Source organism: Vanellus vanellus (assembly GCF_965231255.1).
Source record: "Vanellus vanellus genome assembly, chromosome: 26".
In the NCBI taxonomy this organism is placed as follows: Eukaryota; Metazoa; Chordata; class Aves; order Charadriiformes; family Charadriidae; genus Vanellus; species Vanellus vanellus.
The window spans coordinates 4,899,129-4,923,388 of record NC_138931.1 but is presented as its reverse complement, the minus strand read 5'-3'; the positions used below and the strand labels follow the sequence as shown (position 1 = coordinate 4,923,388).

At 66.0% G+C, this 24,260-nt stretch overlaps 3 protein-coding genes across 4 annotated transcripts; 1 reads left to right on the top strand and 2 right to left on the bottom strand.

The window, feature by feature from the left end:
• Nucleotides 1-281: 281 nt before the first annotated feature.
• CNNM4 (cyclin and CBS domain divalent metal cation transport mediator 4) lies at nucleotides 282-8,505 on the top strand (the record flags this gene model as incomplete). The annotated part of the gene is made up of 7 exons (XM_082495795.1): nucleotides 282-1,722; nucleotides 5,111-5,254; nucleotides 5,336-5,473; nucleotides 6,024-6,193; nucleotides 6,369-6,468; nucleotides 8,015-8,196; nucleotides 8,296-8,505. 7 exons carry the CDS (start codon nucleotides 282-284, stop codon nucleotides 8,503-8,505), a joined length of 2,385 nt encoding a protein of 794 aa, XP_082351921.1.
• Nucleotides 8,506-9,548: 1,043 nt separating this feature from the next.
• Nucleotides 9,549-11,951, bottom strand: ANKRD39 (ankyrin repeat domain 39). Of its 2 annotated transcripts, XR_014270072.1 has the most exons (5): nucleotides 11,763-11,951; nucleotides 11,543-11,646; nucleotides 11,213-11,416; nucleotides 10,642-11,132; nucleotides 9,549-9,642 (listed from the first exon to the last, which is right to left on the bottom strand). XR_014270072.1 is itself a non-coding variant. In XM_082495803.1 (4 exons), the coding sequence occupies exons 1-4, from the start codon at nucleotides 11,863-11,865 to the stop codon at nucleotides 10,926-10,928; spliced, it is 618 nt and encodes a 205-aa protein (XP_082351929.1). In that variant the 5' UTR covers nucleotides 11,866-11,951; the 3' UTR covers nucleotides 10,237-10,925. The 2 variants fall into 2 exon arrangements, 1 of the variants encoding a protein (XP_082351929.1); XM_082495803.1 differs by lacking the exon at nucleotides 9,549-9,642 and having other exon boundaries at nucleotides 10,237-11,132.
• A 1,457-nt stretch (nucleotides 11,952-13,408) lies between these two features.
• SEMA4C (semaphorin 4C) lies at nucleotides 13,409-20,435 on the bottom strand. The gene is made up of 14 exons (XM_082495871.1): nucleotides 20,316-20,435; nucleotides 18,843-18,991; nucleotides 18,677-18,739; nucleotides 18,463-18,561; nucleotides 17,134-17,230; nucleotides 16,928-17,044; nucleotides 16,681-16,832; nucleotides 16,404-16,579; nucleotides 16,179-16,323; nucleotides 15,875-16,097; nucleotides 15,647-15,762; nucleotides 15,394-15,551; nucleotides 15,239-15,309; nucleotides 13,409-15,137 (listed from the first exon to the last, which is right to left on the bottom strand). The coding sequence occupies exons 1-14, from the start codon at nucleotides 20,425-20,427 to the stop codon at nucleotides 14,311-14,313; spliced, it is 2,505 nt and encodes an 834-aa protein (XP_082351997.1). The 5' UTR covers nucleotides 20,428-20,435; the 3' UTR covers nucleotides 13,409-14,310.
• Between the last annotated feature and the right edge of the window lie 3,825 nt (nucleotides 20,436-24,260).

The window sequence follows — 24,260 nt, the reverse complement described above, 5'->3', positions numbered from 1 at the left end:
CCCCTTCCCCAGGGTACCCTCCTCCCCAATCTACACCCCTTCACCCCACTCCGCGTCCCCCCATACCCCCTCTTTAGGTGCCCCCCCTCCTTGCGGTCCCCACCCTTCTCCTCTCCCCTTCGCCATCGCCCCCTTAAGGCGACCCGGGGAGGGGGGTGGCGGGGCGGTGTGACGTCCTCCCTCCTCCTTCCCGCCCCTCCCTCCCTCCCTCCCGCGGCGGAGGGGGCGTGGCGCGGCGTGTGACGCTGCCGCGAGCGCGGCGGCCCCCGCGAGACACTAACATGGCGCCGGGCGGCGGGCGGCGGCGGGGCGGCGGGGCCGGTGGCGGCGGCAGCGGCGGGTCCCCGTCGATGTCGTCGTCGTCGTCGTGTCCCCCTCCGCTGCTGCCGCCGCTGCTGCTGCTGTTGGCGCTGCCCGGCGGGGCGGTACCGGCGGGGGACAGCGTGATCCTGGGGATGAGGCTGGAGGAGAGCACGAAGCCGGCGGCGGGAGCCCCGACCCGCGGGCCCATCCATGTGACGGAAGGCAGCGAGGTGTTACTCCGCCTCTACGGTTTGGGTTTAGGCCCCCGCACCGGTGAACGAGTGGCCTTCGCCGAATTACGACCGGCCACCGCCGCTAACGTTTCGGTAGCCAACGGCACCTGTCCGGAACGATCGCAGGATCTACTGGTTGAACCGGGGCCGGCCGAGGCCTGCGACACCTCGGCCCTGCTGAGGGTGCGAGTCCAACCCCTACGCAAAGACGAACAGGCCAAAACTTACGTCCTCTGCACCCAACGCCGGCCCGGCCAACCCTGGCTTCCCCATCAAGGTGCCGACGGCCGGATCGTGGTGTTGGAAGAGAAGAAGTCGCTCTTACCCCTCTGGTTGCAGGTGATCCTCATCGCCGGGTTGTTGGTGCTGTCGGGGATGTTCAGCGGGCTCAACCTGGGCCTCATGGCGCTGGATCCCATGGAGCTGCGCATCGTGCAGAACTGCGGCACCGATAAGGAGAAGCGTTACGCCCGGAAGATCGAGCCCATCCGCCGTAAAGGCAACTATTTGCTCTGCTCCCTTCTGCTGGGGAACGTGCTGGTTAACACCACCCTCACCATCCTCCTCGATGACCTCATCGGCTCCGGCATCGGCGCCATCGTGGCTTCCACCATCGGCATCGTCATCTTCGGGGAGATCGTGCCTCAAGCGCTCTGCTCCCGCCACGGCCTGGCCGTGGGCGCCAACACCATCGTGGTCACCAAATTCTTTATGCTGGTGACGTTCCCCCTCTCCTACCCCATCAGCAAACTCCTCGACTGCATCCTGGGCCAGGAGATCGGCACCGTCTACAACCGGGAGAAGCTGGTGGAGATGTTGAAGGTGACAGAACCCTACAACGACCTGGTGAGGGAAGAGCTCAACATGATCCAGGGGGCCCTGGAGCTCCGCACCAAGACGGTGGAGGACGTGATGACCCCCCTGCAGAACTGCTTCATGATCAACAGCGACGCCATCCTGGACTTCAACACCATGTCGGAGATCATGGAGAGCGGCTACACCCGCATCCCCGTCTACGAGGACGAGCGTTCCAACATTATGGACATCCTCTACGTCAAGGACCTGGCTTTCGTCGACCCCGATGACTGTACCCCTCTCAAAACCATCACCAAATTCTACAACCACCCCGTCCACGTCGTCTTCCACGACACCAAGCTGGACGCCATGCTGGAGGAGTTCAAAAAGGGTGAGAGGGTCAGGGAGGGTGCTGCTTTCTTCCCCTTGGAGGAAGCCGGCTGATGCCGGAAGCAAAACTCCAGGGAATTTTGCCCTCCGGGGCTAGAGCTGCCCATGCCGCGGCTGCCTGGGTTCCCCACGGTTCATCCGGTCGCGATCCGGAGGGGACGGGGCGCTTGGGGTGCCGGACACGGAACCGGGGGCAGCTGCTTGGTGTCTGCAATCACCCGGGCTTCTGGGGTTTGGTGCGTAACGGCGCTGCGCCGGGGAGGGAGAACCTCTGCTTTATCGGCCACGGAGCAACCGGTGCTCGGCGCCAGCCTGGGGAAACACTTTGGGAGTGTTTACTTGCTCCTTGTTTTTAATTATCGGCCCCCGGAGGCCCTTGAATAGCTGCTGGAAAATTGCTCGGCCTCCCTGGTTTAGGCTTGGCTCCCTCCTCCCAGCCCTTCCCCGTCACGGGGGTGCCGGCCCCCGGTCCCGCTCTGCTTTCCGCTCACCGCATCGGGGCACCAGGAGGAGGAGCGGGACCCGGGGATCACCGGAGGCTGATCCCAGTGGGAGCGGGGAAGGCCGTCTCAGCTCCGAGGCAGGATTGAACCTGCCCGTGGTCCCCGCTCAGGGCACCCTCCTGCCCTCCCCAGCGTCCCACGGCTCCCACCGACTCCGGACCGGGATAAAATACAGAGCCCGGCTGCGGAGCGGCTGTGCCCGGTGATGCCAGACCAACTCTCAGGCGTGCGTGACCCCACGCTCTCCTCTGGCTCCCGTTACACTCGCCCGGCGGAGGTTTGGGCGCATCACGAGAGCCGGGCCGTTTGCTGCCGGTGGGGACGTTTTAGGGGGGGGTCTTGCCAAGATTTAGGGGATTGAATAATTCCTCCCGCAGGCAGAGCTCAGCTCGAGGGTTTGGGAGGCGGTAGGTCCAAGCCTGGCTGATCTTTGAGGGTAGGGAGGAGAGAGCGGCTCTGCGCCTTCCTCCTTTTGCGACCGTGCTTCCCTGGCACCCAAAAATATCGGCAAGGGAGCAACACCCCTCTGTCGCGGCTCGGCGCCGCTTGCGGTTGTGGCAATGACAAGAGGATCTTATCGTTTTGGAGCTGCCCTGATTAGGGAAAAACCTTCTTGGCAAATGTTTTTCCTTCGGTTCATCTCGCACCGGTTTGAGAACCGCCATAGGAGCGCGCACGGCGCCATCCCGCTCGTTTCCAAAAACCAGCAGTAGAGAAGCGGAGCCCTATTGCTGCCAGACCTCGAGTTATCCCGGCTGCTGGCACCGGCTTTCCCTCCGGCGAATCCTTATTAAAGGATTTAAAGCGCGCTCGTTCCGGTTACAAAGCCGCCCATGTCCTGTATCGTTATTTTTTCATCGGTGCCGCTCAGGGTCAGGAGCGGGTAATTTGTGGGGCCGCTGCCTGGGCTGGTTTTGAGGTCCCTCTCTGAACCCCGTTCCTCCTGGATGCAGCACCGCGGCGAGACTCTGCCCTCATCCCACTGACGGAGGACCCGGATCAGAAGCAGGAGATGTGCCCAGCGAAAGGATAAAGAGGGAAAAAAAATCAACCGGCCGAGCTTCTGATCGTCCTAATGGCGGAGCTCAGCAGCCGGACCTCTCCCCCCCAGTGCCACGGAGGTGTCCCAAGCGCTGGCCTCGGGGTGACAGCTCCCGCAGCGACGGCTCAGCGCCTCTTCCCGATTTTCTCCATCTCTTGGCACGCACCCGGCGTGAAGCTTTGAGCGGGGAATGACCCTGTGGGGAGCTGCCGACCCCGGGGTGTTGCTCTCCCTCCTCGTGTGGGGACCAAAGCGGGTGCCGGGGTGATGCGCGGGGTCCGTCGCACCCCACTGGTGACGCTGTGGCAGTCAGCCCCGTGCCCTTTGCTCCAGCGGTTTGGGCTCCCCGTGGCGTGTTTGCTTTGCCGCCGGCCGCTCCCCACCGAGGAACCGCTGCCTGACTCATCGGGGCTCGCCCCGCGGCCCCGAGCCTTTCACCTCTCCCCGCCTCGCACACGCTCGGCCGAGGAGCCACCGCACCTCACCAAGGGGGTTAGACGGGTGGATAAGGGGTTTTCACAACCCAAGAAACAATTTGGGGGGGTCTTCCCCCCCCACACACTCCTTTTCGCGTCACCTTTTTGCAGCTGGGTTGCCTGAACCACGTGAGCTTGGCTGAAGAAGGAGACAAAGGGGAGCTGCGCGGTGCCCATCCCTAAAATTAGCTTTTCCCTGAGCGACAAGGGGCCTGCGGCCGCCAGCTCTAAAATTAAATAGGAGATAATGTCGGGGAAGGGCAGATCTGTGCCGGAACCGGAGCGGGATGGCCTTGGGGGCACCTTGCTGCTGGCCCTGGGGGCAAATGTGGTGCTTGAGGAGGTAGAAGTGGTTTTATTTTGGGCTGCGCTGCGCCGAAGGCAGGGAGGGAATGCGGCCTTCCTCCGTGCCTCAGTTTCCCCGGGCTAAGGATACCGGTCCTGCGGGTGCGTCGGCCTGGTCTGGGCACGCTGCGGTTTTCCAAGCGGCCGCTCGACTCCTCTCCCCAGAGCTGAGGCGGATGTTCCTCATCCGAGGAGTTTTTCCCAGCGGCTCGGTGTGATTTTGGGGATGAAGCAGGAGAAACAGTCAGTTCGCGGAGAGGCAAGGCGAGCGCCTGGCAGCCACGGCAGGAGGGATCCCAGCTTCCACGCGAGCCGGCGGTTCGGATTTAGCTAAAATAAGGCAAACTGCATCCTGCCTGCGTGGGGTAAGACCGGCAGAGCGAGGAGAGTTGTTAATTCAGGGCTGGAGACATCTTCCTGCCGGCAAGGACCTACCGGCTCGTGGCCAGCGCTGGCCGGGCAGTGGCTGCCTGCCCTTGGCTCTCTTCCCCCGGATGTTTTGGCTACGGAATCGGACGGCCGCTACGGCACCAGGTGTCCGGAGCGTTTCCTCTGGGATGGGACAGCCCTGGGTCAGCTCGGCAGAGCCACCGAGCAAATTCGGAGAGGAGGAGAGCCGCTGGCAGGCAGAAACCCGACACGTGGCTGCATTGTTGCCTCCATGCCGGGGTGCCCTCAGCCCGGCACTGTGCCGTGCTCCGGTGACGTGGCACGGGCTCCTCCATGGACACATCCTGATCTGCTGTGACCCCCCAGCCAAGCCCACACCCCACGGCGCCATGGAGGTGCCTTGAGCCTCGCGGGCGCCGCCATCGCTGCTGTCATGGGCTTAATTACTGTCATTCCCCTGGGAATTAGTGCCCAGCCCAGGGGCTCGTTAAGATTTTTAACTGGTTTATTGTTTCCTCCTCGGGGGAGGGAAGGGCTGGTCCTGGTGACATCCCTCGGTGCTGGGACCCGGCGGTGGGGCTAGGGGTGCCCCGGGGTTGGTCTCCCTCCCAATGTCCGTGTGTCTGTCCGCAGGGAAGTCCCACCTGGCCATTGTGCAGAAGGTGAACAACGAGGGCGAAGGAGATCCCTTCTACGAAGTGCTGGGGCTGGTGACGCTGGAGGACGTCATCGAGGAGATCATCAAGTCGGAGATCCTGGATGAGTCGGATACGTACAGTAGGTTTTGGGTTTGGCTCTTCTCCCCACACCCATCGCGTGCCGGGGTCCCCCCCGACTCTGACATTCTGCTCCCCACAGCCGACAACCGCAGCAAGAAGCGGGTGGGCAACCAGAAGAACAAGAGGGACTTCTCAGCCTTCAAGGACCCCGTCAATGAGCTGAAGGTGAAGGTCTCCCCGCAGCTGCTGCTGGCCGCTCACCGCTTCCTTTCCACGGGTGAGTGGTTTTTTTTTTGGGGGGGGACCCTCAGGGCACCCCTTGACTCAGTCCGGCTGCGGAGCACCAGCACTGACGGCTCCCCGGCACCCACCCGGTTGGGTTTGGTGCGCTGCCACGTCCCTGGTGGCCACGTGGGCTCCCTTCTCGTCCCCTCACTGAGAAAGAGTCGCTCCAACCACCTCTTTCAGAAATTATGGGGCGCTTACGTCTTGTCCCACTCTTCTCCCCTCAAAATGAGAAGGGACGGGGTCAGGGGATGCTAGTCCTGCCTCTGACGCTCAGCAGGTCCCTGTCCCTCCAGGACGGTCCTGTTCCCCGGCTGGCACGTGTTGTCCTCAAAGCTGGGACTGGCCTTGCTGGGGACCTGGCGCTGGTGTTGGGGCCGGACCAGTGGGCTTCTGCCCCAGGGAGGTGTCGGTGGGGCTCAACCTGATCCAGGCACCACCCCGAGGGATGGGGGGGACTTACCTTCATCTGGAGGGTCAGGAGAGGGAGAAGGACTGCGGTTCTGACCCCCCCCACCCCCCACTTCCCCTCTCCATCTCAGAGGTGACACTTTTCACCCCCAACTTCATCTCGGAGAAGATCCTGCTGCGCCTCCTCAAATACTCCAACGTCATCCAAGAGCTGAAATTCGACGAGGAGAACAAGAAATCCCCGCGCCACTTCCTCTACTGCAAGAACAAAGCAGCCGACTACTTCATCCTCATCCTGCAGGTACCCTGGGGCGCAGGGTGGCACTGCCTGCTGACACACGTGGCATCTCTTGGGTCACCCGTCACCCCAGGAAGGCTGCGATGAGTTTTGGGGGGGGGGGGGGTGGTGGTTCTCATCCACCCCAGCGCCGCGGGATGCGGCTTACCGAGTCCGACGCCGTCTCTCTCCCGTGCAGGGCAAGGTGGAGGTGGAGGCCGGCAAGGAATGCATGAAGTTTGAAGCGGGAGCTTTCTCCTATTACGGGGTGATGGCCCTCAGCCCCTCTCCTGTATCGGGTAAGCACCCCCCGATCGCCTGGGTGCCAGCGTGGGCAGAACCCCCCCCACACACCCTATTTTAGAGCTGTCGGTGGGAATAGGAGATACTGGAGGCTCCGAGCCCCCGCCGCTGCCCCCCCGAGCCATCCCGGGGGGCTGCCCGGCCAGCGCTTGTCCTCAGGGAGGACACCCGAGCCCGTCTGGCAGCGAGCGGAGGGTGCGTGCCCGAGGTTGAAAACCCCACTGCTCCCATTTCGGGCTGCCCTCCCGTCGCCGCCAGCGGCCGCGCACCCACCCTCGCGGCTCGGCTCGGCGTCGCGGGGTCACCGGCGCCCATCCACCGGTACCGCAAGGGGCAGAGGTACCCGCAGCCGCCCTCTCCTTCGCCCCAGAAGCTTCTCTTGACCTTGTCCCTCTGCGTGTGTGTTGTGTTGTCCGTCTCTCTGCCCTAGTCCTCCCAGCCCAGCCCCGGCGCCCATCCACAAAACGAGGGTCATTATTTGCCAGGTTGACAGGTAAACGGTGCGGCTGCATGGCGTGCCAAACCCCGCTGTGACCGCATTAACCCGCCGTAGTGGGCGTCCCCCCACCCCATTAATGCAGCACCGGGTATTTTGTGTCGTCCCCCCCCCCCCCCCACCTTCCCACGACGGGCTGGCTACTTGCCGTCTCGTCCCGTTCCGTGTGCCGGGAGGTCATCCTGGCTTGTCACCCCGTGCCGTCGGCTTTCTCGCCCTGTGTCCGAGTGCCTCCGGAGGAGGAAAGGCGGTTTCTGCAGCGGTGCGGGCTGCGGCGTTGGGCTGGAGCTGGGCAGCATCGCTGCCCGGTGTCACCCGGCCCCGCTGGCGGTGGCGTTAGGGTCCTGCACGCCCCATAACCGCCCCGATTTCTCCCGGCTGCCTTGGCGGAGGAGCAGGGGGACGGTGGTGGCTGGGCAGCCCGGTGTGGTGGCTGTCCCCGTGCCGGCCGGCTGGCGAGGAGGTGCCACTCTCCCTGCTGCTGCATGCGGTTCCCTGTGTCACCCCGGCTTTCCGAGCACGTCACCATGCCCTCCTTTGTCCCCGTAACCCCCACCTCGTCCCTAACCCCACACAGAGAGACTGATCCACCAGTTCAGGGAGTCACAGTGTCCTCGGGCTGGGACTGTCCCCTGGTCCCTTGTCACCTGGGCAGCGCCTGGCCCTGGGGCAGGGGGACGAGCAGGTCTGGCCAGGCTCCGGACTCCCTGGCCACAGTTGGTGGCCGTTCAGCAGGCGATGAGCCAGGGACCAAATCCGGCGCTGCCTGGCAGAGCTGGGGGACGGCAGCGCTCCACAACAGGGCTGCGCAGGGATGGTCGTGTGTCCTGTCGCTGTCACCACTGGGCTCCGTGTCCCCAGAGCCCGCAGGACAGGGCTCTCCCTGCCCAGCACGTGCCGCAGCCAGAGCCGGCGTCACCGGTGGCTCAGCACCCCGTAACCGGCAGGCAGAGAGTTGCCAGGCCTCGTCCCAGCGCGGCACAGCACCCTCCCCGGCGCAGGGGGTCCGTGGCGTGGCTAACCCCATCCCTTTTTTTCCCCCGCAGAGATCCGTTCCCCATCCCACGTCAGCAGCCTGAACCGCTCGGCCTCCCTCAGCTACCACGAACGCTCCGACTCCGTCTCCTCCCCCGTCAGCGGCAGCAACAACCAGCTCAACGCCGGCACCGGCGCCCAGTACGTGGCCGACTTCAGCGTCCGCGCTCTCACCGACCTCCAGTTCGTCAAGGTGAGGCGGGTCCCCACCAGCACAGGGACAGGGACGCCACCGGCGCAGTCCGGCACCGCTCCTCACTCCTCTCCCTTATTATTTTTTTCCCCGGCACAGATCACGCGGCAGGAATACCAGAACGGCCTGACGGCTTCCCGCATGGACAGTTGTCCCCAATCCCCTGACAGCAACGCCCCCAAACCAGACACCGGTTTACCGGAGAAACCGGAACCTTCCGCCACTGCCGACGAGACCACCAGTCTCCTGAACGAGAGGAACTGCCTGAGCCGCCGGAGCAACCACAGCCCCCTGGAAAACTCCATCTGACCCCGGCCCCACCGGCACGCGCCGGGAGGGACCTCGCGTGCCCGTTTTAGGGACCCTTTCCCCGGTAGGAAACGCTCGGCATCTCCTCGGTGATGCCGCGCCGGCTGCCGCAGTCACCGGAGAAGCCCGGTTGAGCTGGAGGAAGTGGCGGCGGCGGGAAACGGAGCCGGGATTTGCTGCTGCTTTCCAGACTGGCTTATTTTTAATTAATTTAAACGGATGGCGGCGGAGACGGCACAACTCTCTGCCGGCCACCCCGCCGACGGCGCTCGTTCAGCTCAGGGAGCTTCAGGTCTTGTACGCCGCTTCGGAGAGGGGGGAAAGGTTCCGCCGCGACCACCCCCCTCCCCCGGGATGGGCATCCCGGTGCCTCACCGGTGGTTTTGGGGCGCGACAGCGGACGGGGACGCAATGCCAGCGTCTCATCCTTCTCCTGGTGAAGCAGGGCGATGCCGCCACCCTTCTCTGTGCCCGTTCCCCTTTCCCGCTGGCCCGGGGCACCGGGGGATGCAGTGGCGGAGAGCTCGGCGGCAGTGCCGGAGGCCGAGGGGGTGGGCTCGGTGTCTCCGGTGCAAAACCACAGCTGAGACCCTTCCGACGCCCCCTCACCAGTCCCTCCACCACCCACCGGTGTCACGAGCGTGCTGAGGACAGCAGGGATGAATTCCCCCCCCGGCGTTTTCGGTGCCTTCCCCCCTGCCATGGGGTGTCTCAGGGTATCGGTGCCGGGGGGAGGGGGGGAATCGGGGGGGGGGGATACGGGATCCGGCTTTTGGGGTGGCACAAAGCTAGTGACCAAAGTTGTACAGGCAGGAGGGGGCCAGCACCGGCTGTCGTGTGTCGTCGTCCCCCCCCGTTCCCCCCCTGGCACCGGAGGACCCCCAAATTCCCCGGTGACCTCCTCGGGGCAGGATGTGGGACCGCTGGTGAGCACCGACCGGACCCCCCCTCTGCCCCGTCCCCGGAGCTTCGACCCGGTGGGGAGTGGGGGGCGGAGGGAAGGAGAGACATTCCCCCCCCCCTCCCGAAAAAAGCACAAGTTCCCTGGGTGAACTCTGTAAGTTATTGGGAGAAGGTTAATTATTTTTGTTAATCACATCTCGACGATCAGGTCCTAGGTCCTTCCGCGGGGAGATACTAGAAATAATAATAATAATAATTAATAATAATAATAAACCAAGACAAAAAGAACCCTTTTTTTTTATTATTATTATTAAATCTTCCTCTATGCAACCCCCTCCCCGTCTTCCCCCTGGGAATTCGTATTTATTTTTCGCATCAGGTTTGATTTGTATATTTGGGGGAGGCCAGGCCAGGGGGGTGCAGGGGGGGCCGGGCCTCCCCCTCCCGGTTGTGACCCCCTTCTCCTCCTCCTCCTCCTCCTCCTCCTCCTCCTCCTCCTCCTCCTCCTCCTCCTCCTCCTCCTCCTCCTCCTCCTCCTCCTCCCCCCCCTCCTCTTTCTGCTGCCCCCTCCCAGTTGTGAAGCCGACTGTGGAATTTTATTTGATGGGTTTTGGGGGTTGGTTGGGGTTTGGGGTTTTTTTTTGTTTTGCCAGTTGGGTAATAAAAAAATCTATATCTGTATATCAGTCTCCTCCATGCTTCACGGTGGGGGGAGGGGGGGAGTGGGGGGGGCTATTGGTCCTCCAGGACCCCAAATCCACCCAATTTGCCCCAAAAGCATCAAGAAGAAAATCATCCTGAGCCACCAGAACACCATGTCACGTCAGGAGCCGGCACAGCAGCGGGACGGTGACAGCTTCACCAGTAGTCATGCCCAGCTGGGAACTGTGCCCTGGGCATGGCTGGGGGAGTTCTGGGGTACTGGTGGGGCCACCTCTGTCTCCGGTTCTTCTCGGCAGCGAGCAGCCAAGGCCGGGCCGCGGCACAGCAGGGCAGAGGAGCCACCGGGGTGCCCAATTCGGGGTGTCCCCAGTGAGGCTCCCTCCTCCCCGCACCCAAGTCGCACATCTCCCTCTCACACGTGGCTTTCCCCGGCTGGCAGTCTAACTGTCGCCCCGGCACGGGCACCGTGAGCTCAGTGGCTGCCTTTCCTCCGCCACAGGCGACGCAGAACCACCCCACCAGCGAGCGGAGAGCCAAGACTGAAGCCCTTCTACATCCCCGGCTGCTCACCGGTGGCTGCGGCGCGAGGCGAGAGCTGGCAGCGCCGTTTTTGGCTCCTCCGTCACGGCACACTCCACCACACGGGCGCCCTGCGGTGTTTCGCCGGTTCAACAGAACACTATTTGCCCCATTTTTAGCGGGTTTTTCATCAGAAAGAAAAGCCACTGGTGGGCTTGGCAGCTGAAAAATGCTGCTGTGACCTCCCTCTGCTGCTGCCAGGCCCCCGCTGAGGGGCGACCCCCCCAGCTCACGCTGGGAGAGGCGGAGACGCCGTTGGGTGCCAGGGGCTGTGTTTACCCATCGAAGACGGGGTCCGGTGGCACCGTGTGTCCCGCAGCGCGGTGGCTCTGGCTCTCCTGGTCCCAGGTATCCAGCAGGTCCCGCACCGTCGCGTCGGCCACGTCGTGGGGCCGCCGGCCCTTGGCATCACGGATGGCGGCCAACGCCGGGCTGTGCCGCAGGAGCAGGGCGCAGAGCTCCCGGTGGCCTTGCTCAGCCGCCTGCGGGCGACACATCCATCACCGCCGGTGCGGTGGCATAAAGGGGGACACAGACACCCACCTGCCACCCACCCACCCACCTTGTGCAGGCTGGTGCGGCCGTCCTCATCGGCGGCAGCGGGGTCAGCGCCGTGGGCAAGCAGTAGCCGAGCGATGGCGAGGTGGCCGCAGTAGCTGGCGCGGTGCAGCGGGGTGGCCCCTCCGGGGGTGCGGGCGTCGCAGCGGGCGCCCCAGCGCAGCAGGAGGCGGCAGACCCCCAAGTGCCCGTTGCGACTGGCGTAGTGCTGTGGGGGGACACACACACAGACACACAAACACACAGACACACACAGAGGCAGGGGGTGGGCTGGGGGCTCTGTGCCCCCCCCCCCCCCCCGAGTCGGTGTGTACGTGTCCCCCCCTCACCGTACCAGCGCTGTGTACCCCGCCGTGTCGGGCTGACTGGGCTCCCCCCGCCGCTCCAGCAGCTCCAGCACCCGCCGCTCGTCCCCGTTCAGCGCCGCCGACCAGATCCCTGAGGGGAGATGGCGGGGGGGGGGGAGGTGTTGGTCAGTCAGGGCCCTGCCCGCCCTTCCCCCCCCCCCCCCGGCCCTGCCCGCACCCCGGCCCGGCCCCGGCCCCCGCCCTGACCCCGCTCGAAGTCCATCTCGGTCAGGCTCTGGTGGACGCTGGGTACCGCCAGCCGCGACGGGCAGCAAGAAACTGGCGGCGAACGGCGGTCCGCCGCCATCATGGCGGCAAGGAAGAGACGAGGGGAGCCGAGCGGCGGCGGGAAGGGTCGAAGAGAGCCGAAGAAAGCCGAAGAAAGCCGAAGGGAGCCGAAGAAAGCCGAAGAAAGCCGAAGGGAACCGAAGGGAGCCGAAGGGAGCCGAAGAGAGCCGAAGAGAGCCGGGAACTGCCGAGCGAGGCCGAAGAGAGCCGAAGGGCACCTCTCCCCGAGCGTTAGGCGCATGCGCGCTCCCCGCGCAGGGCCTCGCCGCCGCCGACAGGGGGCGACCCCGCCCTCCCCCCAGTGCTGAGCGCTGCCTGAGGTGGGCCCCCCCCGCCATGGGGGTCCCATACCCCTCCCATGGGGGTCCCAGGGCTCCCCACTCACACTATGGGGGGCCCAGCTCTCAACCCCCCCCCCCCCAGTAACTGGGGGGGGGGCTCACCTCCCCCCCCAGTTATGGGGTTCCCAGGGGTTATTGCCCCCACCTCCCCCATGGGGGTCCCAGGGCTCACCCCCCCCCAAGTTATGTGGGTCCCAGGGCTTATAGCCCCCCCCCATAGGGATTCCAAGGCTCACACCCCCCCCAATTTTGGGGCCCAGAGTTCACCACCACCCCCAGCTCTGGGGGTCACAATGGCTTATAGCCCCCCCCCCCATGGGGGTCCCAGGGCTCCCCACTCACACTATGGGGGCCCAGCTCTCCCCCCCCCCAACAATTATGGGGGTCCCAGGGCATATCTCCCCTCCCATGGGGGTCCCAGGGCTCACCCCTCCCCCCAGTTATGGGGCTCTCAGGGGTTATGGCCTCCCCCCTCCCCCCATGGGGTTCCCAGGGCTTATAGCCCCCCCCCTAGGGATTCCAAGGCTCACCCCCCCCCCCCCAATTTTGGGGGCATAGAGTTCACCACCACCCCCAGCTCTGGGGGTCACAAGGGCTTATACCCCCCCCATGGGGGTCCCAGGGCTCCCCACTCACACTATGGGGCCCAGCTCTCACACCCCCCTCCCCGTTACGGGGCTCCCAGGGCATATTGACCCCCCCATGGGGGTCCCAGGGCTCACCCCCCCCCCAGTTATGGGGGTCCCAGGGGTTATGCTCCCCCCCATGGGGTTCCCAGGGCTTTACCCCCCCATAGGGGGTCAGCCCCCTCTCCCAGCTTCGTTTCCCACGCCCCGGGCACCCCCAACCCTGCTCCCAGCCCCCCCCCCCGGGGACTCCAGGTCCCGTTTCCGCCCGGTTTCCCGGCAGAACCTCCCAGGGGAACATCCCCCCCCCCCCCCGCCTCCCCGTGCCCCGCACTGACCCCCGGCATCCGGGGGGGGACACACACACACAGAGGGACATCGGGCCAGAACTCGGCAGCCTCGGCCCCCCCCCACCCCCCCCCCCGCCCTGGGAACGGCGCCGCGATGCCCTTTTATAGCCCCGAGCGCGGCCTTTTTCCATGAGCTCAGCGATCGGGGGGGGGGGACACACGACAGACCAGAACCCCCCAGCCACCACTGGACACATCCCCCACTTCGAAGATATATATATTAATTTTTTTCTTTTTTTTTACTCCTTTTTATTATTAATATAAAAATACTCACGTATTTACAGCAAATAAATATATTTTGGTAACAAATAAATTACACTGGGGGAGGGGTTATACAAAAAGGGGGGGCGTGCAGGGGCAGGGGGGGTGGCAGGCGGGTGGGGGGGTATTTACAACTGGGGTTGAAGGGGTACGAAGCCCCCCCGGGGTTGGGGGGGGGGGGTGTCCCAGGGGGGCAAAGGGGGCGTTAGAAAAATTCTCAGGAAGAAAAACCCTTTAAATCGTCCCAAAAAAACCACCCCATCCTGCGGCTGCTGGCCGGGGTGGGACGTGGTGCCCGAGGGGGGGGGAGGGAGGGGGGCACGGTGGTCCTCAAGGCCAGTGGTGGTCCCCAAGGTCAGTCCCTTGCCCAGGATGCGGTACCGAAGGCGGACGTGGTGACCAAAAGCAGCTCCGGTGCCCAAGACGGGCACCGGTGGCCCAAACATGTGACACAGTGCCGGTGCCACGGCCCCAAGACGGGTACCGGGGTGGCAGTCCTGTTCCCAAGACCGGTACCGGTGCCAGGGTGACAGTCCCCATGGTGGGTGCCGGTGCCGGGGTGGCAGTCCCGTCCCCAAGACGGGTACCGGTGCCAAGACGGCAGTCCTCAAGGTGGGTACCGGTGCCACGGTGGCAGTCCCGTCCCCAAAGTGGGTACCGGCGCAGGGTGGCAGTCCCCAAGGTGGGTACCGGTGCCAGTGTGGCAGTCCCCAAGATGGATGATGGCACCAACATCCCCGCAATGGGTACCGGCGCCCGCACTGCAGCCCCAAGTCGGGTGCTGGTGCCGTGGCGGTGGTCCCCGCAGTGGGTGCCGGCACCGGTGTCCCCGCGGGAGGGTGCCGGGCCAGGCCCTGAGGTAGGTACGGCTGCTCGGCGGCGGGGAAGCTCAGACCGACGACTCCTCGGGGTTGGAGTCGGGCAGGGGTTGGCGCTGCTGCAGCTTGCGCCGCAGCTCCTCGGCCAAATCGGCGCAGGGCGGCCGCTCTTCGGCACCCAGCGCCAAGCGGATGTAGCCGTTGGAGGAGGAACCACGCAGGGGACCCAGGTGGATGCGGGTGGGCGAATGGAGGGGTTGCCCGGGGATGGTGTTAGGCGGAGAGGTGGCACCGGGGGGACCGCCGTTGCGGCAGGCGGCGTGACCCGGCACGATTTTGAGCGAGCCGTCCGAGTAGTAGTAGCTGGCCGGATCCCAGAGCTTCTCGTCCGAATCGGAGGCGGCGCTGGGCACGAAGCGGGGACTGGGGGGTTCCTTGGGCAGCTCGATGGGGTACACCAAGGTACTCTCGATGGCTTTGGCGCCTTTGCCCAGCTCTTCCCGCAACCGCCGCCAAAGCGAGAGCACCACCAGCACCAGCACCAGGCACAGGGCGCCCAGGCACACCGCCACCACCCACACCAACCCCAGGCTCTCCAGCGGTGCCCGCGTCTCCAGCGGTACCCCGGGACTGGCTAACACCGCTACCCGGTACACCTCACCGCCTAAGCGGGCGCCCTGCTCCTCAGAGAAGCAGCGGTACGTGCCGCTGTGCTGTGCCCCGGCTCCCGGCACCACCAGAGCCCGTAGTCGGGCATCGTGCAGCACCAGCGCCTGCTCGGCCGCCAGCGCGTGGCCCTCAAAGGTCCACAGCGCCTGGGCCAGGTTGGAACCCAAACGGCACGTCAACACCAGGTCGGTGCCCGCCACCACCGTCACGTTTTTGGGGGTGATGGGTCCTGCGGGAGAGGGGATGAGTTAGGAGGGGAGGCATGAGGTGGGGGGTGTCCCGTGTCCCCCCTTTCTCCCGGCTCCGCGTGGCACTTGGGGGGGGTCTCACCTTGCTTGGCCACCTGCGGCAGGGTGCAGGCGCGGGTGTCGAAGCTCAGCACGTCCTGGACCAACTGGGACCTGCGGGTGGAGGTGGCAGAGGTGAGGGGGGGACCACGTGCCACAGCGGGGTGACCCCCCCCAGTCCCCAGGGAACCCCCTTACCCGTTGAGGCCGTCGGTGCGGACGCAGAGGCTGACGTTGCGGCTCCAGGCGCAGTAGGGATCCCGGGCGAGGACGCAGTCCGTGCATGACTGGTAGCGGCCGCAGTCAGCCAGGGGCAACTGGGCCACCTGGAAACGGGAGCCGGCGAAGAGCAGCTTCTGCGAAGGCAGGGACAACAAGCGAGGTGACACGGTGATGTGACGCAGTGAGGTGACACCTCCGGCGCCAATCCTTTCCCTGTGGCGTCGCTCACCTTCCGACCGGCCAGGACCAGGCTCTCCACGGGCTGCGCCGGCTCAAAAACCTGCAGCTCCTCGACCAGATGGACGCGAGCACCCAGGTTCAGCGCCTTGTGCACCCAGCCATCACCTGCGGGTCACGGCAGGCGGTGAGAGATGTCCCCACAGGACATCTGTGGAGATGTCCCCACCAGGAGTCCTCCGTGGTGTCCCCCCCAGCTTCCCCCCACACCAGCAGGTACCTGTGCCAATGAAGAGCACCTCGTAGATGGTGCCATCCAGCCCAGACACCCGGTCTACCACCAGCTGGGTGAAGTTGGCATCTTTTTTGAGGAGAAGCGGGCGCCCGTGGTGGGGCAGGATGGGCTCGTCCATCAGCGGGTGCTTTTTGGCGAAGTTGAGGGTGTTGTCGGGCAGCTCGAGGGAGCTGGCGAAGCCGTTCTGGCGATGCCAGTCGGTGATGCACTGGGGATGGAGAGCACTGTCAGGCTCACGGCCGGATCCAACAGCCTATTCTCCCCTCCTACCGCCAGTGAAGGCACTCACCGCGCCTGGACGGGGGCTCGGCACCTCATCCGAGTACCGGCCCCACTTCTGCGCCTGCTCTCGGTATTCCTTGTAGGGCCCCTCGAATGCCTTCTTCACCTCCAGGATGTGATACCGGCAAATAGCCGAGACATCCACGTCACCCCTGTAAGGGACAGGGCAGGTTTTTAAGGGAAGCCACCGGTCACGGGGAATCCTGTGGCTGCTGCATCCCCAAGCACTCACCAGCGAGCCTGGAAGACCCCAAAAAAGGTGGTGTCCTGCCAATCGGCCCCCGGCAGGGTGAAGACAGCCTGGAGGCGGTTGAAGTGGAGCTGCTGCTCGGGTGCCGAGCACACCAAGCGAGCCTTCAGGAAGGTCGTCCACTTCTTCTGCAGCGTGCGGGCACCACCGACGTCCCCCTGGACACCCAGCCGGCATCAAGACAAGGCCACCACGCTCACGGGTGGAGCAAAGTCACGCCAAGATGGCGTTCCCGGCATGGGTTGTCCCCTCCCCGTACCTTGCAGACCCGTGCCACGCGGGCCACCACCTGCTCCGCGTAGCAGTCGTACTCCACCGCCCGCTCGCTGAAGAAGAAGTAAACCTTGTCGTCATCCCCGGTGCTGCTGGCCGCGCTCTCCTGCACGTAAGCCGAAGCCACGAAGTGGGGCTCTGCGGAGGAAGAAGGGGGGTTGAAAGGGGAGGGTAACACCGTGCTGGGGTGGGGGGAACCCGCGCCGTCCCCCACTGCGTCCTTCCGACCCTACCGTTCAGCCAGGAGGTGAGATACTCTGTCTTCATGGAGTAGTGGGGACCGAGGTTGCGGAGGATGACGGGCTCCGTGCCCAGGAAGTTGTTGAAGGTGGCCGAGTACAGCTCCCCATCTGCGAGGCAAAGGTTTAGGGAGGGGGACGGGGAGGGTTGCAGTGGGCATCCCCCTCAAGCCCAGCGGGTGTCTGGCAGTGCCACCTACCCACGATGAGGCCGGTGTGTCCCTTGGTGGGGTCATACGGACACTTCCCCTTGCCGTCCTCGAAAGCCACTTGGTCCAGGGTGAAGCCGGATAGTTCCTGAGGGACAAAAGTGTGGGTGGGGGTCCCAAATCCCCCCTCTGGTTCACGTCCTCCCACATCCAAACCGGCCCTGGGGACAGGGACACCCCCCAGACAACCCTCCTGGGGACAGGGACAGCCAGGGATGATGCTCCTGGGGACAGAGACACTCTCCATATGACCTTTCTGGGACAGGGACAGCCCTAAATGATGATCCCAGGGACAGGGACACCCCTGGACAGCCCTCCTGGGCACAGGGTCACCCCTCCAGAGACTCCCCAGGCACAGGGACACTCCTGGGCACAGGGACAATCCCCCAGATGACCCCACTGGGCACAGGGACACCCATAACAATCCTCCAAGGGAACAGGGACACCCCCAGACAACCCTCCTGGGGACAGGGACAGCCAGGGATGATGCTCCTGGGGACAGAGACACTCTCCATATGACCCTTCTGGGACAGGGACAGCCCTGGATGACCCATTATGGGGACAGCGACACCCCTAAATGATGATCTCAGGGACAGGGACAGCCCTGGATGATGCTCCTGGGGACAGGGACACCCCCCAGACAACCCTCCTGGGGACATGGACACCCCCCACATAACCCTCCTGGGGACAGGGACAGCCCTGGATGACCCTTTATAGAGACAGAAACACCCCTAAATGATGATCCCAGGGACAGGGACAGCCCTGGACAGCCCTCCTGGGCACAGGGTCACCCCTCCAGAGACTCCCCAGGCACAGGGACACTCCTGGGCACAGGGACAACCCCCCAGATGACCCCACTGGGCACAGGGACACCCATAACAATCCTCCAAGGGACAAGAAACACCCCCAGACAACCCTCCTGGGGACAGGGACAGCCCTGGATAACCCATTATGGGGACAGTGACACCCCTAAATGATGCTCCCAGGGACAGAGACACCACTGGACAACTCTCCTGGGCACAGGGACACTCCCCCAGATGACCCCACCAGGCACAGGGATGCCCCTAACAATCCTCCAAGGGGACAGGGACACCCCCACACCACCCTCATGGGAACACGCCCAGCCCCGAATGACCCCCCCTGCACACTAGGACCCCCCTGAATGACACCCCAAGGGACAGGGACACCCCTAAGTGACGCTCCTGGGGGGGGGGGAGGGGGTGCTGCCCTGGCCTGGACCTCACCCCCAGGGCTGGGGGGGGTGGAACTGGGGGGTGCCAGGTTTTGGGGGGCTCCCCCTGCGGGGGGGGGCGCACTCACGATGTAGGTGCACTTGGGCTGGAAGGCGTAGGTGCCGCAGGCGTAGAGGTGGGAGCTGTTGTAGCTCTGCAGGAAGCGCACGTAGTTGAAGCAGTCGGTCTGCGGGGGGGTGGGAAACAGCCAGTTAAGGGGGTGGCGGTGACGGGGACACACACACCAGGGTACCCTGTAACCCCCCCCCCCCCACCGTGGCCACAGCACCCGTGTCCCCCACCTGGTTGTTCTTGCCCTTCTGGATGCACTCAGCTTTCTTGTCCACGGGGGCTTCCCAGGAGATCTGGGGACAGAAAAAAAAGGGTCAGTGGGTTGGGAAATGCCACCCCCTTGCCAAATTTCCACCCCTCCCTCTCTGGGCAGGGGGGGGTCCCCTGGAATCTCACCGCCGCCTTGAGCTCCACGGTGCCGGTGGCCAGGGCGAAAACGGCCTCGCGGGCGCCCACGTAGAGCAGCGCCTCGGCCTCGTCCAGCGTCAGCGTCAGGTAGTGCGAGACCCCCCCCTGCGAGAAGCGCTTGGCCGCGTCCTTCAGCTCTGCGGGGTTTGGGGGGGAGGGGGAGGGGGGGGAGACACAACATGGGGACATCAGGGCAAGGCCACCACCGGCCCCGCGGCCGCCCCTTCCCCGGGTGGGCACCGCTGGCACCCCCCAAGGCACCCGCAGCCCCCCACTGCCGGAAGCCCCCCAGCCCCGGCAGCGCACAAAGAGCTCTTTGTCACCGGAGAAGGCGCTGGCGGTGCTGGGCGAACACAGCGGCCTTTGGCGAGACCCCGCGCCCCCCCCACGAGCCCCCCCCTGCCCGCCCCCAGGCCCCGCAGAAAGGCCCCATTGACGGGGGAGGCGCCAGGGCCCCCGGGCAGGGACGGGGACACAGGGCTGGCACGGCATGGGGACGGCACGGGGACGGCACGGGGACGCGAGGCGCTGGCACGGCAAAGGGACGGGGGTCTCGAGCGTGGGGACAGCACAGGGACAGGGGACACAAGCTGGCATAGCAAAGGGACAGGGGTCTCGAGCATGGGGACAGCACAGGGACAGGGGACACGAGGCGCTGGCACGGCAAAGGGACAGGGGTCTTGAGTGTGGGGACAGCACAGGGACAGGGGACACGGCATGGGGACAGTGGCACGGCAAAGGGATTGGGGTCTCAGGCATGGGGATGGCACAGGGACAGGGGACACGGCATAGGGATGGTGGCACGGCAAAGGGACCGAGGGTCTTGGGCGTGGGTACAGCCCAGGGACAGGGGACATGGCATGGGGACGGTGGCACGGCAAAGGGATAGGAAACATGGGGCACTGCCACCGCCCAGGGACAGGGATGGGGACACAGGGCATGGCAAAGGGACAGAGACTCCAGTGCTGGCATGGCACAGGGACACAGTGCATGTCACAGATGGGGACAGAGGGTGCTGGCACAGGGTAGGGGGACAGAGGGTGCTGGCACGGCGAAAGGATGGCATCTCGGGGTGCCGGCATGGCAGAGGGATGGGGACAGGGGGAGATGGCAGAGCACGGGGACAGGGGACACGGCATAGGGTTGGGGACCCCGGGTGCTGGCACAGCACAGGGACACAGGGCAGTGTCGCTGCATGTCCCCCCCTGGCTCCCACAGACCCCCCGGTTTTGGGGCCACCGACACGGGGGGGGGTCCCCACAGTGCTGACAAGCTTGGGGCGGGGGGGGGAACACAGAAGTTTCCCGAGGCGGGGACAACTACAGCCATCGTGGTGTCACCCCGGTGTCGGCGAGGGATGGGATCGACACGCCCACCCGCTGTGCCTCAGTTTCCCCAACCCGCCCCCCTCTCCCTGGGGACCCCTTGGCCGGGGAAGGGGGGGACACACATGGTACTCACCCGCGTAGGGGACAGTTTTTCGGGGCACAGCGCTCCATGAGGACCCCGGCGTGGTGGCAGCGGCGGCAAGGGCCAGCAGCGAGGCGAGGGTCAGCAGCCGGCGGGGTGCCATGATGCTGGGGAGGGGCTGGGGGGGAGGGGGGGCACAGCCTGTGGGGGGACGGACGGATGGACGGACGGACACACCCGGCCCCTGTTAGAGTTACGGGGCATCGACACCGACGGCGTCACGCGGGCGGTGCGGGGACAAGGCGGGCATTGAGGGCTGCACGTCACGAGGCCGGGGGCACCCCACGCAGTGGGGAGGGGGGGGCAAACGCAGGTCCCCGACTTACTGCCCACCCCACTACGGTCCCTCCTCCGGCCATGACGAGTCACAGGGGGGGGCCACGGAGAAGGAAACGGGGCCCTTCCGCTTCCCACCCCACCCGGGTGGCCCCACCTCACCCACGTCCTGCTCCAGGACCCCCCCGATATCCGGGGGGGGGTGTCCCCTGCTGGGTGTCCCCCCCTCCCCGTCCCCCCCAACCCCTAAGGCTGGGCAGGATGCGGCCGGGCGAGCGGGTGGCCGGGAATTGTTCTGCCCTGCCCGGCGGGAAGCAGGAAGGCTGGGGGGGGGTCCGGGGGGGAGCCCGTGCTGGCTGGGGAAGGATTTCCGGGAGGATGGGGGGCCGGGAATGGGCCGCCCGCTGGCGTGGGAATGGGGGATCACCCATGGCAGTAGGGGGGGGGGGGGGGCTGCAGGCAGGGGGCTGCCGGTGACACAGGCATGGCTGGGGTCCCATGGTACGACCGGGATACCACGGGCACAGCCGGGGTGCGATGGGCAGAGCTGGGGTGCCACGGCACAGTCAGGGTGCCACGGGCATGGCAAAGGGTGCCACGGGCCAGTTAGGGTGCCACAGGACAGCCGGGGTGCCATGGGCATAGTTAGGGTGCCACAGGCATAGTTAGGGTGCCACAGGCATGGCCAAGGTGCCGTGGTCACAGCTGGGGGGCCGCGGTCATGGCGAGGGTGCCATGGGCACAGCCGGGGTGCCATAAGTATGGCCGGTGTGCCACAAGCACAGTCAGAGTGCCATAGGCAAGGCCAGGGTGCCACGGGCACAGTCAGGGTGCCACGGGCACAGCCAGGGTGCCACAGGCAAGGCCAGTGTGCCATAGTCACAGTTGGGGTGCCACAGTCATGGCGAGGGTGCCATGGGCACAGCCAGGGTGCCATAAGTATGGCCGGTGTGCCACAGGCACAGTCAGGGTGCCACAGGCACGGCCGGGGTGCCATAGCACAGTCAGGGTGCCATAGGCATGGCCAAGGTGCCACAGGTACAGCCGGGGTGCCACCGGCACAGCTGAGGTGCCACCGGTATGGCCAGTGTGCCACAGGCACAGTCAGGGTGCCATAGACATGGCCAGGGTGCCGCGGGCATGGTCAGGGTGCAATGGGCACAGCCGGGGTACCACAGTCACAGCTGGGGTGCCATGGTCATGGTCAGTGTGCCATGGGCACAGCCAGGGTGCCACAGGTACAGCCAGGGTGCCACGGTCACAGTTGGGATGCCACAGTCATGGCAAGGGTGCCATGGGCACAGCCGGCGTGCCATAGGTACGGCTGAGGTGCCACAGGCACAGCCGGGGTGCCATGGACATGGCGAGGGTGCCATGGTCATGTCCAGAGTGTCACAGGCACAGCCAGGATGCCACAGTCATCGCAAGGGTGCTATGGGCACAGTCAGGGTGTCATAGGCACAGCTGGGGTGCCACAGCCATGGCAAGGGTGCCATGGGCACGGTCAGGGTGCCACAGGCACAGCTGGGGTGCCACGGTCATGGCGAGGGTGCCACGGGCATGGTCGTGGTGACACGGTCATCACGAGGGTGGCATAGGTATCATCAGGGCGCCATGGGCACAGCCTTTGGGACAAAAGCATGGCTGGGGTGCCGTGGGCACGGCCGGGGTGCCACAAGCACGGACAGGCACCACCAGGGTCCCCGGGCACAGCCGGGGTGCCGGGGCAGGATGGGGTCCCCAGGGTCCCCCGTTTTGGTGCTGGTCACCTGGGAGTCCCATGGGGGGACCGACCGGGGTGCCACAGCCCCATAGCGGTGCCATCCCGGGGGGGAAGGGGTCACCACGATGGGGGTGCCATCCCGGGGGGTGTCCCCACCACAGTGCCATGCGGGGGGGGGGGGTGTGCCCACGATGACGGTGCCATCCCGGGGGGTGTCCCCACGAAGGTGCCAACCCGGGGGGTGTCCCCGCGGTGGTGCCACCCCGTGGGGGACCCCACGGCGAAGCGCAGCCCCGCGGGACGACCCCCCCGGCCCGGTGCAGCCCGTTGTCCCCCGCGTGGGATCCGGCACCGACGGCAACGGCTGCCTGCACCGGGAGGGAGGGGGGGGGCACACAACACCGGTACACCGACGCATCGGGGCGAAGCGTCTTCGTTACCGGCGAGGGGTCCGTCCCCCCAACTGGGGTGGCGGCGGGGGGCGGATATCGCCGTGGGTGCCGGTCCCGATAGCCGGTACCGGGAGGAACAAAGCGCCTCCCCCTCCTCCCCCCGCCCCCGCGGCTCCGCCACAACAATACCGGGGCGGGGCGGGGGGGGGGGGCGCCCGGTGGGGGCGGCGGAGGCGGAGGCGGAGGAGGAGGAGGAGGGGGGGGCGGGCTCACCTCGGGGCGCGGCGGCGGCGGGTCGGGGCGGGCGGCCCGGCCGGGGCGGCGGCGGGAGGCGGCGGCGGCGGCGGCGGCGACGGCGGGTCGGGGCGGCGGCGGGTGCGCGCCGCGCGGCTCCGTTCGGCCCCGCCCCCGCCCCTGACGTCACGCCCGCCCCACCGGGTGTTGGGGGGAGGGAGGGGGGCGCGCTCGGATTTGGATGGGCTTCACCCATCCTCGGCTCAACCCAGTTCGCCCCAGTTTGGCCCAGCACAGCACTGGGGGAAGGGGGGAGGGTGTGGAAGCCCAGAACCCCCTTTTGTAGTCCCTTTGGGCACTTAAGACCACCCCGACACACCCGCAGGAGGAACTGGGGGTGTTTATTGGGTTGGGGGGTGGCTTGGGGCACCCATGGGTGCTCGGGGCACCCCAGGATAAAGGGGGGGGAGGGTTTGGGGACCCCTAGGCCAGCATCTCCTGCCACTTGACGTAGAGGAGGGCGGCCAAGCCCTTGAGTTGGGTGCGGAAGAGGAGCCTGGGGCTCTCGCGTAGTAGCCCCCTCCCGAAACGATGGTCCAGCTGGGCACAGAGCTGCTCCAGGCGGCCCTGTGGGGACAAGTGTGTATTTGGGGGGGGGGGGGGGTGTCAGCATGGCGCACCCCCCTGGTATCCCCCCCAGGGCCCGGTGCTCGCCCGGTGCTCACCCGTTGCTCTGCCGGTGGATTCTCGGTGCCCACCACGTTGCTGGCGAGAAGGAGGAGGCTGTAGCTCAGGTAGCAAGCCTGCAAGGGAGAACGGGCACAGGGGGGTCACCAAAAGGGACGCATGGCCCACAGCACCCATTTACAGGCAACGGGAGCACCCACCTCCTGGTCAAGGTCCTCTGGTTCCTCCAGGCCATCGGCGAGCACCAGGCGTCGCAGGGTGTCCGGCTGCGCCAGCATCAGGAGTCGGCCCAACGCCTGCAGCTGCGGGGAGAACGGGCGGTCAGGGTGCCGGAGCACCATGGTGGGGGTGTCGGAGCACCGGCACGGTCCCACCTCGGTGCACCCACCTCCGCATGCGCCCCAGGAGGTGGTACGGTGCCCGGTGGGTCCCCCAGCAGCCGGGCCATGGCATGAAGGCTCAGGTGGTGGCGAAGATCCCTGGGGAGAGGGGGAAGAGTGTGAGCAAGGGTCCCGTGCATGCCCACGCACCCGTCCCTGCCTCTGTGCCCGTCACCGCCATTGCCCGGTGCTGTCTGGGCAGAGCCAGCATGGCCCCGGCGCCCTCTGGACACCCGTGGCGAGG